The sequence below is a fragment of the Diplotaxodon limnothrissa genome, linkage group LG15 (assembly GCF_057381915.1).
Source record: "Diplotaxodon limnothrissa isolate DT_005_m linkage group LG15, D_limnothrissa_male_GT1.1, whole genome shotgun sequence".
Taxonomy (NCBI): Eukaryota; Metazoa; Chordata; class Actinopteri; order Cichliformes; family Cichlidae; genus Diplotaxodon; species Diplotaxodon limnothrissa.
Window position 1 is genome coordinate 21,544,254 of NC_140610.1, and position 12,574 is coordinate 21,556,827.

At 42.8% G+C, this 12,574-nt stretch overlaps 1 protein-coding gene across 1 annotated transcript in view; it reads left to right on the top strand.

Annotated features, from left to right (window-relative positions):
• Positions 1 to 401: 401 nt before the first annotated feature.
• LOC146617454 (plasminogen-like) overlaps positions 402 to 12,574 on the top strand; it is a 29,860-nt gene continuing 17,687 nt past the window's right edge. The window contains exons 1-2 of the mRNA XM_085373448.1: positions 402 to 577; positions 3,243 to 3,378. Of these exons, the coding sequence (XP_085229574.1) occupies positions 529 to 577; positions 3,243 to 3,378 (185 nt within the window). The 5' untranslated portion in view covers positions 402 to 528. The remainder of the gene's footprint in view (positions 578 to 3,242; positions 3,379 to 12,574) is intronic.

The window sequence follows — 12,574 nt, forward strand, 5'->3', positions numbered from 1 at the left end:
ACGGGACAGGGGAAACGTAAACTGAGCACACTCACATATGACACAGACCTTCCCAATAAAACAGGAAACTCAGACACATGGAACCAGACAAGACATTGAACTAAACAGACAGATTCACAAACAGATGGGGTGACACCATAGACAGACAGATACAGACGCGGACTCAGAGGCAGACTGAATATAACACATAGAACTTCAACAATCATCATCAAGAAAATGATAACGAACAAAAAGCGCTGGGTCACCGACCCAGGACCATGACAGGTACAGCTGAAAATATTTAACAATATGTCACACATAATTGAGAATGAAACGCTGTGCTTTTTTTTGTGATGCAATGATTTTGCTGGCGCTCATAAACAAGGATTTTGATTGGCAGTGCTTTTGCTGTCCTTGTTGGGACAATGATTAACACGTAAGTAAATTGCCCTATTTGTCCCCCCAACATGCTAAAAGAAGCCCAATAATATACCACAAGGTGTCTCTTTGAGTAAGTCGATGATGAACTGCTAGTTTTAGGGTCTCACCATGGGCCTGCACACAGCAGCTTTCATCCTGGGAGCCTTGATCTCCACTGGTAAGTAGTACAACTACTATAGGGCATGTAAAGATGATTTTTCTTCTTATTTGTTCAGCTCTGTTTTCTTACATTTAAAAAAGCAAACAAGGTGTGTGTGTGTGTGGGGGGGGGGGGGTTGGCTTCTTTTTTTTAGCATTTAGTTTAAATGGTAATAATGGATGCGTTTCAAGTGCTAAATTCTTATAATGCAGAATACAACAATAACACTAACACTTTTCTTTTTTTTTTACATTATATATGCTAGAAATAACTCAACAAAATAAGAAGCACAGAGACACATTTTTTCTCACAGTCTCAGGTCTAAATGGGTCATGACAGACCACATCAGCACATTCAAAGCTATACCTTTAGTCTAGATTTTAATAATTAATGGAATTTGATAAATGTAAGCTTACGTTAAAGTAATTTAGGATAATTCTGTGTAGTGTAGTTTATAAAGACCTAAAACAGTGTGTTGGATGATTTGGTAACCATGTTGGAGCCCGTATACTGGTTCCTTTTAGTCAGATGACGTAAAATGGATTGTTTGGCTACACGATTTCCCGATAAACCCTCTAATCAGCAACCTTGACTGACTGGACAAAACCTGCTTATTGACAAAGAATATATACTGTCTTTAAAAATGTAACATTTGGGTACATAACAAAAAGGACAGCGCTACAATATCTCCTCTGCTTTTAATAACTACTTTTACACACCGGCCTGTTGGGTTAAAACAAGTCGAAATTCTAATTACTTCCTTGAATATACATTGATATGCCTTCATATTGGATAACTGTTCAGTAAAATATTTTATTTACCTGCTGTCTTAACTTCTGTGCAAGGTGGCAAAGGAAAAAAAATCTTGATGGAAAAATAAGTCTTGACAGCATTTGTGTTTTGCTCTTATGAGAACTGCTAGACTTGTAATGAAATGTATCTAATAACAACAGATGAGAAATCCAACAGCACTCTTGATGTGGGAGTCTAAAAGTGTTTTATCTTGATCTAAAAAATAAGAATCTTTGAGCTTTTGAGGTGCTGGTTGTGATCCCTTCCACCCTTATGTTTCCCTGTGATACTGTTAATCCCCCAAATTTAGCAGTAGCAGATTTCTTAAAATATGTCCTGGAATTCCCTCCTGGATTGCCTAGACCTATACAAGATCAACAGGGCCCTAGGAGCCTTCATCAGGAACTCAATGGGAATGTAGAGGACAACACTAGAGGCCAACTACAAGCCCATAGCATAGGCCTGAACCCCCTCAGTGAGATCATTAACAAGACTGGCTACGGATACCGACTACAGAATGGAGCAGTTGTCAGCCATCTCCTGTACATGGATGACATCAAGCTGTATGTCAAGAGCGAAAGAGACATCGATTCACTGATCCACACCACCAGGATATACAGCAATGACATCGGAATGTCAGTCGGAATGGAGAAGTGTAGTCAGATGATAACGAAGAGAGGGAAGGTAGTCAGAACTGAGGGGATCAAACTACCAGAAGGCAACTTTGCAGATTTAGAGGACAGTTACAAGTACCTGGGGATCCCGCAGGCAAATGGGAACCATGAAGAGGCCGCTAGGAAAACTGCAACCACCAAGTACCTGCAGAGAAGTCAGCTCAATGGTAAGAACAAGATCCGCGTGTTCACTGAATACCTTGAGCACCGAAACCCAAGAAAGAAGAGGAAGAGAAGGGACCATAATGGAAGGACAGGCTCTTGCACTGTATGTACCACCAGCAGATAGAGGAGGTGGCTGACATCCAGAAATCCTACCAGTGGCTGGACAAAGAAAGACAGCACAGAGGCACTAATCATGGCTACGGATGGGTACCGGTGTTCTGACATAAACGGTAGTAACCAGACCGACAAGCAACGCACATTTCGGTGCTTTATTTCGGTGCTTTTTTTCCAGTCCTAGAAACAGCTAAGATACTGCGCAGGACTCTCAAGCTCCCAGGCTCTGATGGAGGACCTGAGCTTGAAGGATAGACCGTCCACAGGGGCGAAGGGGGAATTTTTATATAAATATATATATTTCAGACAAAATTCCTCCATATTATAAAAAAACAAAGACAAAACTCACAAATATAAGGACACTTATTGCAATGTTCATAAAAACTTGAACTACAGTTGTGTCGCCATGTGTTATAACTGTCACAGCTCTTACTATTGAATTTCTTGACTCATTCAAACAGCACATAAATTTGTACATATAGTTCCTCAGTAAGGCACGAAAAGCTGGGACGTTACTCACGACAAACACTTGACTTGCAGATGTCCATCTTGGAAGTTTAAGGAAAATTTTAAATGCATCCTGAAAAGCCACCAGCGGGTTTTTTTTTCATTATGACTTTGATATAATTACACCACAAATGAGCCATAGGCACAATAGGCTTGAAAATGGCTCTTTTAACATGTAAAATTTAGGTGGCCTTATATTAGCTTGCATGTGCAACTTACAATGCTGGGGTTTCGCATCATCATCATCACAGAGATCATTTTTTAAGATATGACCTAAGTATTTCACTTTACTCCTCATATCCAATACTTGGTCTGCTAAATAAAAGATTAGAAAATTTAGCTTTTGGGTTCCCATTCATTTCCTATGGCAGTCACTTCTGACCAGGAAATACATGAAGTAATTGTTTTTTTTTGGATGTGACTGATTGCAGTTGGTGGCAATGACGTGGAGGGCTACTCCAAAACTGAAGGTGCATGGATTCTCTCACTGAACAAACGAACGTATTCAGTTAATACTGTGGCTGACTGTGCCACCAAATGTAACACTGAAACATCTTTCACATGCAAGTAAGTTCACATCTCACATTACGTTCTGTGAATCAAAATGTTGCATGTATATACAAACGGTATGTATATACAAATAAAAATGTTTCCATTTATAGCTCCTAGTCCTGCCATTATCCATAGGGCCGCATTTTACCCTCCACATCTGCTCCAGTTGTTCCTTTAGCTCCTGGTAGTTTTCTGTTTCCTTGTGCTCGTTCTTCCTGATGTTGCTCTGCACTGGGATTGCCACATCTATCACAATTGTTCCTTATCATCATCTATCTTCAGCTGTTTTTGTCGATGCTCCATGATTCAAATTGTGGCTCTGACACTAACTAACCCATACACTCTTTCCTTTCTTTCTTTATTGTTCACACTGGGAATCTGATGACCAGTAAGGCTTATGTATCAATAAGTGGGATCTTATTCCTACCATTATGCCTTGTATAGTCCAGGCACTCTAATATGGATGTGTGAAGAATTGAATTGTAGGTTGTCAAGGCGGTGCTCAGCGTGGTCTGCGTAGTTGTAAAGTCCTGTGTTGCAGCTCTATAAACAAGGAGCTGATGCTTTTGCTGTCTGTTGTATTTCCAATGCCTTTCTGAGCTATTCTTGTGTATTGACGCATGTTTCTACTCAGTATAGTTGCTATGCCACAGCAACCTTCCATAGAAAGTTGCTGTGGTCTGGTCTTATTCTAAGTCCACCAGCCACTTGGTATTGGTGTGGTGTGACACCTCTTTCTCACAGATGTTCTTTCAGTATTGTTCAGTTGTTTACATCTGCAAGCATCTCCTCTGATGGGACTGTTAGCCAGGAGACTCGTGCGTTTGCTTGGGTGGCTACCTTAGTTACATATTTTCTCAATTCAGTAGATGCATCTGCCATTGCAGGTGGCTGGGCAACATTTAGTTAGGATTCACTGCTCTCTTCTACGAGGGTTAGCTAAATATTTCCATACTGCTCACTGCTGTTCCCATTGTACTTTAGACTCTTGATCTCGAGCTTTGATAATAGCTTCTCTTGATGTTATTAACCCTTTAAAACCAGTCGGAACAGGCACGCTCCGTTTTGCGTAACTATTTTTAAATCCCTGTAGAACCGGAACCGCGTAAGCTAGCGCAATAATTTTTTTTGCATATGAAACCGGACGAGTTGTACTTACATCTTGTGCCATCAGCTTGTCGTAGGTCACGGTTTCCTTCCACATATAGCTTTGCAAAAATTGCTTAAAAAGCGCTTGCAGGAACAAAAACATAATATTCCAGAAACACGCTTTGCTGATCCGATCAGCTGTTCGTAACACTTCTCACATCGAAACAGACGTCAGCGCGAACGATCGCATGTCCGTAATTTCCTGCTCGAAACCGGAAGTGATGTCATTTTCGCGGAAAATTTAGTTTTTATTTGTAGGCCTTAAAAGCCTATACTGGAGTTATGTTTTATGCTTTTCTGAATAGTTTCTGGGATGCTTAGAACTCGAATTGCACTGCTGGAAATAGTTTATTTTGATGCACATGCTGTTTTCTTTGCAAATTTGCATCATAGGATTGTTTTTCGTTTTTCCTGCAGTATATAAAAATTGGTGTATCTCAAAAATAAAACTATGAAAACACTCAAAATAAATTTCCTGTTGTTGTAAACTATTTTTTGCAACTTTTTTGTATTTAAAGTTTTAAGCGCTAAACCTCTTAAATTTCTTCAAGTAGAAATTTATGTAAAAAAAACAAAAACGATTTTCAATTTTTTTGGTTTATTGCACTTTTTTGCAATTAATGTAGTTACTATGGACTTAATGCATACATATTATTAAAATATGGGATATAACAGTTGTATTAATGTATAGCAACTTGAAATGCTCCCAAAAATGGCACTACAGCATGTAAAAATATAAAGTAAGCTCTGGCGGACCTGGTTCTATTGGAGGTCTTAAAGGGTTAAACTGAACAACTAGGTGCTTCTTGGTAACTGTGAATGTTGGCTTTCTCCTCATCTATAGTTCCCACATGAGCTGTATAATCCTGATGAGTACTTGATCATTAAGTGCCAGCCATTCTGGCTACCGAGGGAATTTACAGCAGTCATTATTACGGCTGTTTACATTCCCCCACAAACCGAGGCTGACTGGCCAATGATGGGACTGTACAGTGCGATTAGCAGCCAGAAAACCATGCACCCAGAGATGGCATTTATCACAACCGGGGACTTTAACAAAGAAAACCTGAAGAAAGTTTTACCAAAACTCCACCAACACATTTACTTCATAACACGAGGAGAGCGGCTGCTTGACCACTGTTACACCTCCTTCCTGGATGCGTACAAAGCCCTCCTACGCACCCCATTCGGCCAGTCGGGGTGTGTACTAAGCCCTCGCCTGTACTCACACTACACCTACAACTGCACGGCCACTAGCAAATGGTAAATGGCCTGCATTTGTATAGCGCTTTTCTAGTCCCTAAGGACCCCAAAGCGCTTCACACTACATTCAGTCATTCACCCATTCACACACACATTCACACACTGGCGATGGCAAGCTACATTGTAGCCACAGCTGCCCTGGGGCGCACTGACAGAGGCGAGGCTGCCGGACACTGGCGCCACCGGGCCCTCTGACCACCACCAGTAGGCAAACATGGGGTTAGTATCTTGCCCAAGGATATTTGGCATGGGAGACGGCCTGGGATCGAACCACCGACCTTCTGATTAGTGGCTGATCTGCTCTACCACCTGAGCTACAGCCACCCTCACCATACAGCAACTCCAACATCATTGTGAAATTTGTGGACGACACAACAGTGGTGGGTCTTATCACCAGAGGTGATGAGACGGCTTAGAGGAAGGAGATCAGCGCCCTGACACACTGGTGCCAAGACAAAGGAGTTGATAGTGGACTTCCTGAGGTGTAGAGAAGCACACACCCCCATCACCATCAACGGTGCAGCTGTGGAGAGAGTGAGCGGCTTCCGTTTCTTAGGTGTATATCTGGTGGAGGATCTCACATGGGCTGTTCACGCGAAAAAAATGTTGACATTTACGCACTCCATATTGTACATATATGCCATTTCTTTTGCACAATATTCATACATATATATATATATATATATATATATATATACAGTATATATATATATATATATATATATATATATATATATATATGTATACAGTATATATATATATATATATATATATTTTTTTTTTTTTTTTTTTTTTTTTTTTCTTTTTCTTTTTCTTTTTTTTTTTTTTTTAAATATATAACACCCAGCACGCCCCTGCGGGCGGTTTATCCTTCAAGCTCGGGTCCTCTACCAGAGGCCTGGGAGCTTGAGGGTCCTGCGCAGTATCTTAGCTGTTCCCAGGACTGCGCTCTTCTGGACAGAGATCTCCGATGTTGTTCTCGGGATCTGCTGGAGCCACTCGCCTAGCTTGGGAGTCACCGCACCTAGTGCTCCGATTACCACGGGGACCACCGTTACCTTCACCCTCCACATCCTCTCGAGCTCTTCTCTGAGCCCTTGGTATTTCTCCAGCTTCTCGTGTTCCTTCTTCCTGATATTGCTGTCATTCGGAACCGCTACATCGATCACTACGGCCGTCTTCTTCTGTTTGTCTACCACCACTATGTCTGGTTGATTAGCCACCACCATTTTGTCCGTCTGTATCTGGAAGTCCCACAGGATCTTAGCTCGGTCATTCTCCACCACCCTTGGGGGCATCTCCCATTTTGACCTCGGGACTTCCAGATTATACTCGGCACAGATGTTCCTGTACACTATGCCGGCCACTTGGTTATGGCGTTCCATGTATGCCTTGCCTGCTAGCCTGTCTTCCACCCTGCTGTTATGTGCTGGATTGTCTCTGGGGCATCTATACATACATATATATATATATATATATATGTATGCATACATATACATATACATATATATATATCACAGCTAGAGATTGACGAGGTACAACACTAATTCTACGGCAAGGAGGAGTCAGGACGCCAGGTCAGGGGGGAGATATCATCACCCCCACCCGAGATTGGGTACATAGCCCTAAGTGCGATAGGAGAAGGATCGTTGAGTGCGAGAGGAACTGACCTGAAAAATAGGATCATGGCCAAGCTTGAAACCTGGATCCCCCGTAGCCGGTTACCAAGATTACGTAAAGTACCCTCAGAAGGTCTGCTAGATGATGTTAATCCAGCACTATGGACAATACCTACAACCACGATTACCGACACTAACAAGCTGATCTACAATACGGCAGCAGTGATCAGTGAGATGCTTGGCTACAAGTTGAACAGCTACAAGGGGCAGTACCCTCCATGGAGGAGGCTAGAGGGCAAGATCAAAGTAGCACGGAGGGAGGTTAGCAAACTAACGGAGTTGCAGAAAGGTGCGACAAAGAAGGTGCATAAGAAATACAGCAAGCTGTCCATACCTGAGGCCTTGGAAACTGCCAAGCAAAGACTCACAGCCTTGGCCAGCCGCTTGAGGAGGTACACCAGAGAGATAGAAGGCAGGAGAATAAACCAGCTGTTCTCCACAGAACCAGCAAAGGTGTACTCTCAGTGGCAAGGGAACAATAATAATAAGAGAACAGCACCACCAAGGCTGGAGACGGAGCAATACTGGAAGAGCATATAGGAGAAGGACGCAACCCATAACGGCAATGCTCAGTGGCTAGTTGATCTGAGGGCAGACCACAACAACCTCCCTCAACAGGGTCCAGTAACCATCACAGTGGCAGATATCCAAGAAAGGGTCTCCAGTATGAAGAGTTGGACAGCACCAGGGCCCGACATGGTTCACGCTGTGGAGCAGGGAAATTATTTTACTGCTATTGTTAAATAATCATCATCATTACCATTGCATTAATAATATAATCTGCAGCATCGATATTGTATTCAGAGGTTTAAACAGTGTGTGTGTCTTTCAGAAAGACTAAGTTGCAGGAGTTGACCGGAAGTTGCAGAGAGTTTGCAGAAGTGAAAGCAGAGTCTAAGTTATTCTGAGGAGCAGGTTAGACGAGGCTATTTGAATTACTAGGTTATTCAAATTGTCTGTTATACTTTTATATTCTTTTACTAAGCTCTTAGTAGAGGTTCTTGATTAAAACATTTATTCAACATAGTACATGTAGTTTCAGTTAGGTTATTACACATAAGGATGAGCCTCTGGTCTGGTAAAAGGTCAGAAGTGCAACGGGTGAATTGAGAGAGCATTTGAGGACGACATAGACACACACACACTCAGTTAGAGAGAATCATTTATAGGTGGAAGTTTAATCATGTTTTGCTTGGGGTTGCAAAAGAGCAGTTTGTCGCAGAACTGCTGCTGAGGTGTCAAGATGACAAGAGAGCTTTCGGCAGTGACAGGAAGTACAGGCCATGAAGATAGAAGACAACGTTCTTTTAAACTGTGTTAAAAGTCATTGTGGTTTTGATTTGACGTATGTATATATTCTGTCTGTGACGTATGAAGGGGCGTCATTAATTCAAACCCTGATGCTATAAAAATCTGTGTATGCTTTGATTAAGTCGAAGATTAATTCCTGTCTGCGTACAGTGGTCTTCCCACGCGTGTATTCATTAAAATCAATTGTTTGACCAAGATCTTCTGGACCTGGTTGTTTGTACTCTCCTTCCTCAATTATGTGAACCTTAACAACGCCTACTGGCTAAAGAAGCTGACTGCACTCCACGAGCGTCTGGCAGCACAAATGAACCAGCTGCTAGTTAACGAGAGACACCCGGAATGACTAACCGAAGGTCGGACGGTCCTGATCCCCAAGGACCCCAAGAAGGGACCGGTCCCCTCCAACTACCGACCAGTAACCTGCCTCAGTACTACATGGAAGTAGGGCTGGGCAAAACGATTATTTTCCTAATCGATGAATCTAGCGATTAATTTTTCGATGCATCGATTAATCTAACGATTCATTTTTCAATCCAATTCGATTTCGATTCGATTCGATTAACGATTTTTTCCCCCATTATTTGACTTGTATAGCAATTTCACATTTACTAATTTATGTATATAAATGAAAAACACAAATTTATTCATTTGAAGACCTTTTAATAAAAAAAAAATTGCAAAATAAAGTTGTAGAGGTCGTACAATCAATACAATAGAGATAGCATTTAACAAGAAATGAAATGTGCAAACATATATAAAATTAAGGAAAAGTTAACAAAACATTTCAAATAAATAGCAACAATGGTGTCTTTAAACAAACAAAATGTAACATTCACTTTGCTTTCTGCCAAAAAGTGCTCTTCATTCACAAAACAAAATCCACAATAACATTGTACTACAATCTTCTGTTTTTAACAAAAAATTTAATGTTTTGCAAAACAAATATAACAAAGGAAATCATAGCAAAAAATTAATAATATACAAACAGCAGCAATGGCGTCTTTGAACAAATAATGAAATGACAAGTTACCCCTAAGTAGGACTCTGTGACCAGACTTGTCCAAGCATCAGTGGTAAGGGAGATTTTGGATGTGGCTTTTTTTAGTTCATTCCTTAGTTTCTCCACTGAAGTTTCATACTTTCTCTCCATCATGCTTGTAAAATGACGCTTAGACGGCAGAGTGTAACCTGGTTGGAAAGTGGTCAGCATTTCTTTGAATCCCTCACCCACAGCAAGTGGTCTCTTGTCTTTTAAAATCATAGATAAGACGCTCTCAGTAAGTACAGCCACCTCCTGGGGGGTGCATGGTGTACTTCTTCTCTGACAGTAGTCCTCCAGACTTTTCTGTTTGTTCCTGAAATCATAAATCACACACAGCACACAGATGAATTCGAATAATTACTAAATAATTATATGGAAAGCATAATAGCAAAATAATTTGATATGGATCTGGTTGAGATAGATAGATATATACACACACACTGTTATGCCATGTGCTTTCATAGCATAACAGTAAGAGGTTAATAATAATCCCCAATGTTCAACATATGATATGCAGTAATCATGATGGCTGGAAAAGATAACGTTTAAACAGCCATAGCTGATGGCACCTTTACTGGTGCACTGCTTTCTAGTCATTAGATGGCATAACTTTGACCTATAAGATCAAGCTGGAGAAGCATTATGTATAAAAACAGCGTTCAAATAGGATGAAACACATTAAACAATGTTAACAATGTTGTAATAGTGTCCACGACGGCTACGTTTAGCAGGTGGTGCATTATCCTTGTTAACATTTCTCCTGCGGCCAATTCACTGTCTCACATTTTTGTCTTTCGCCGATTCTGATAATCAGCCTGCATGCATTCCGACTCATTTTGCCAGCATGGGCCACAAACCAAAAAAACAATAACTTAAGGTTATGTATATAACCCCGGTTCTCTGAGTAGCATGAGTGAGTGTCTCACTATGGGAACGCCTCCTGCGTGACCTCATCAGAAGCTCAAATACCATTACGCCAGCCCTTACAGGCTGGCTAGGTGACGCCCATGTCAGGAGGGGCCAGTGCCTCCCTATATAATAGGCTGACATAGCGTCAGATGTCATTCAAAACAAGCCCACCACTTCCTCGCTTCCATAGCAAGGAGGGCGGTCTGGTGAGACACTCACTCATGCTACTCAGAGAACCGGGGTTATATACATAACCTTAAGTTCTCTTTCATAGCATTCGTTTCGTGTCTCACTATGGGAGAAATACTGACTCCCGGATTGCCAGACATGCCTGTTAAGAAGACAACTGTCCCCAACAGCACTTCACAGGGGATAGGCCCCCACCCGGGAAGAACCTGCACTGAGGACTGAATGTGCTAGGTTAGGTGCTGTCACATCTAACCTGTAAAACCTAGCAAATGTATGAGGTGAGGTCCAGCATGCAGCTGCACACACCTCCTGAATAGAAACTCCCCTAAAGAGAGCCCATGAGGTCGCCAGACCTCTAGTGGAATGTGCACGTAAGCCAGCAGGGGGCTGAAGGCCCCTGCTAGTATAGGCCAAGGCAATTGCTCCTACTATCCAATGGGAGAGGCGCTGTTTAGACACAGGCTTTCCCATATGTGGTTTAGCCCAGGACACGAACAGCTGGTCACTTTGTCTGACACTCTGGGTTCGGTCCATGTAAATGCGCAGAGCACGGACTGGACACAAGGTATGCAGCCGCTGTTGCTCCTCTGAGGAGAAATGCGGTGGGCAAAAGGCCGGCAGTTCTTTAGGGGAACATGTGCCGACAACCTTCGGGACAAAGGCAGGGTGAGCTGCATACTGACCCTCGTATTATCCGAGGAGAACTGAATGCATGACTGATGCACTGAGAGAGCGTGGATCTCTCCCACACGTTTAGCAGAAGCTAAAGCAATTAAAAGAGCCGTCTTCAAGGACAGAAATTTCAACTCAACCTGTTCCAGGGGTTCAAATGGGCAACAGGAGAGCGCAGCCAATACTGTGGGAAGGTCCCACGATGGAGCCAATGGCCTAGACGTAGGCAATTTACGCCGTGCACCCTTCATGAAACGGCATATTAAGGGATGCTGGCCAACAGTCTTTCCCTCAAAACCAATATGGCAGGCTGAAATTGCTGCCAAATACACCTTGATGGTGGAGAAGGCTTTACCCGTATCAATCAGGGCCTGAAGAAATGACAGAATCACAGCCACAGAGCACTGAAAATGGATGGCCTGTGATTCTAAGCACCAGCTTTCAAACACACGCCACTTATGCTCATATAGCGTCCGAGTAGATGATGCTCTAGAACACTGAATAGTGTCGATAACACTATGAGGGAGCCCCACCGTGTTCAGGTTAAACCACTCACGGGCCAAGCCCACAGAGCCAGCCTCTCTGGGTGGGGGTGGAATATTTCCCCCCGTGCCTGAGACAGGAGGTCTCTGCGTAGTGGTAACAGCCAAGGTGGGCCACACAGCTGCTGAAAAATCTCCGCCAGCCAGTGTTTCCCTGGCCAGTGCGGGGCTATCAGGATCATATAGTGACTTCTCTCCCTCACTCTGGCCAGAGTTGGAGAAATGAGGGCCACTGGGGGAAAAGCATAGAGGAGGGTTCTCGGCCACTCGTGAGCTAGAGCATCCACCCCGAGTGGAGCTCTCTGATCGTTCAGCGAGTAAAACAGGGGACACTGAGCATTCTCCCTGGATGCATAAACGTCCACGGTCGCCAGACCGAATCGCAGCCAGATCTGCTTCACCACCTCCGGGTGAAGCTTCCAGTCCCCATACAGCGGGTTGCCCCTGGAGAGAAG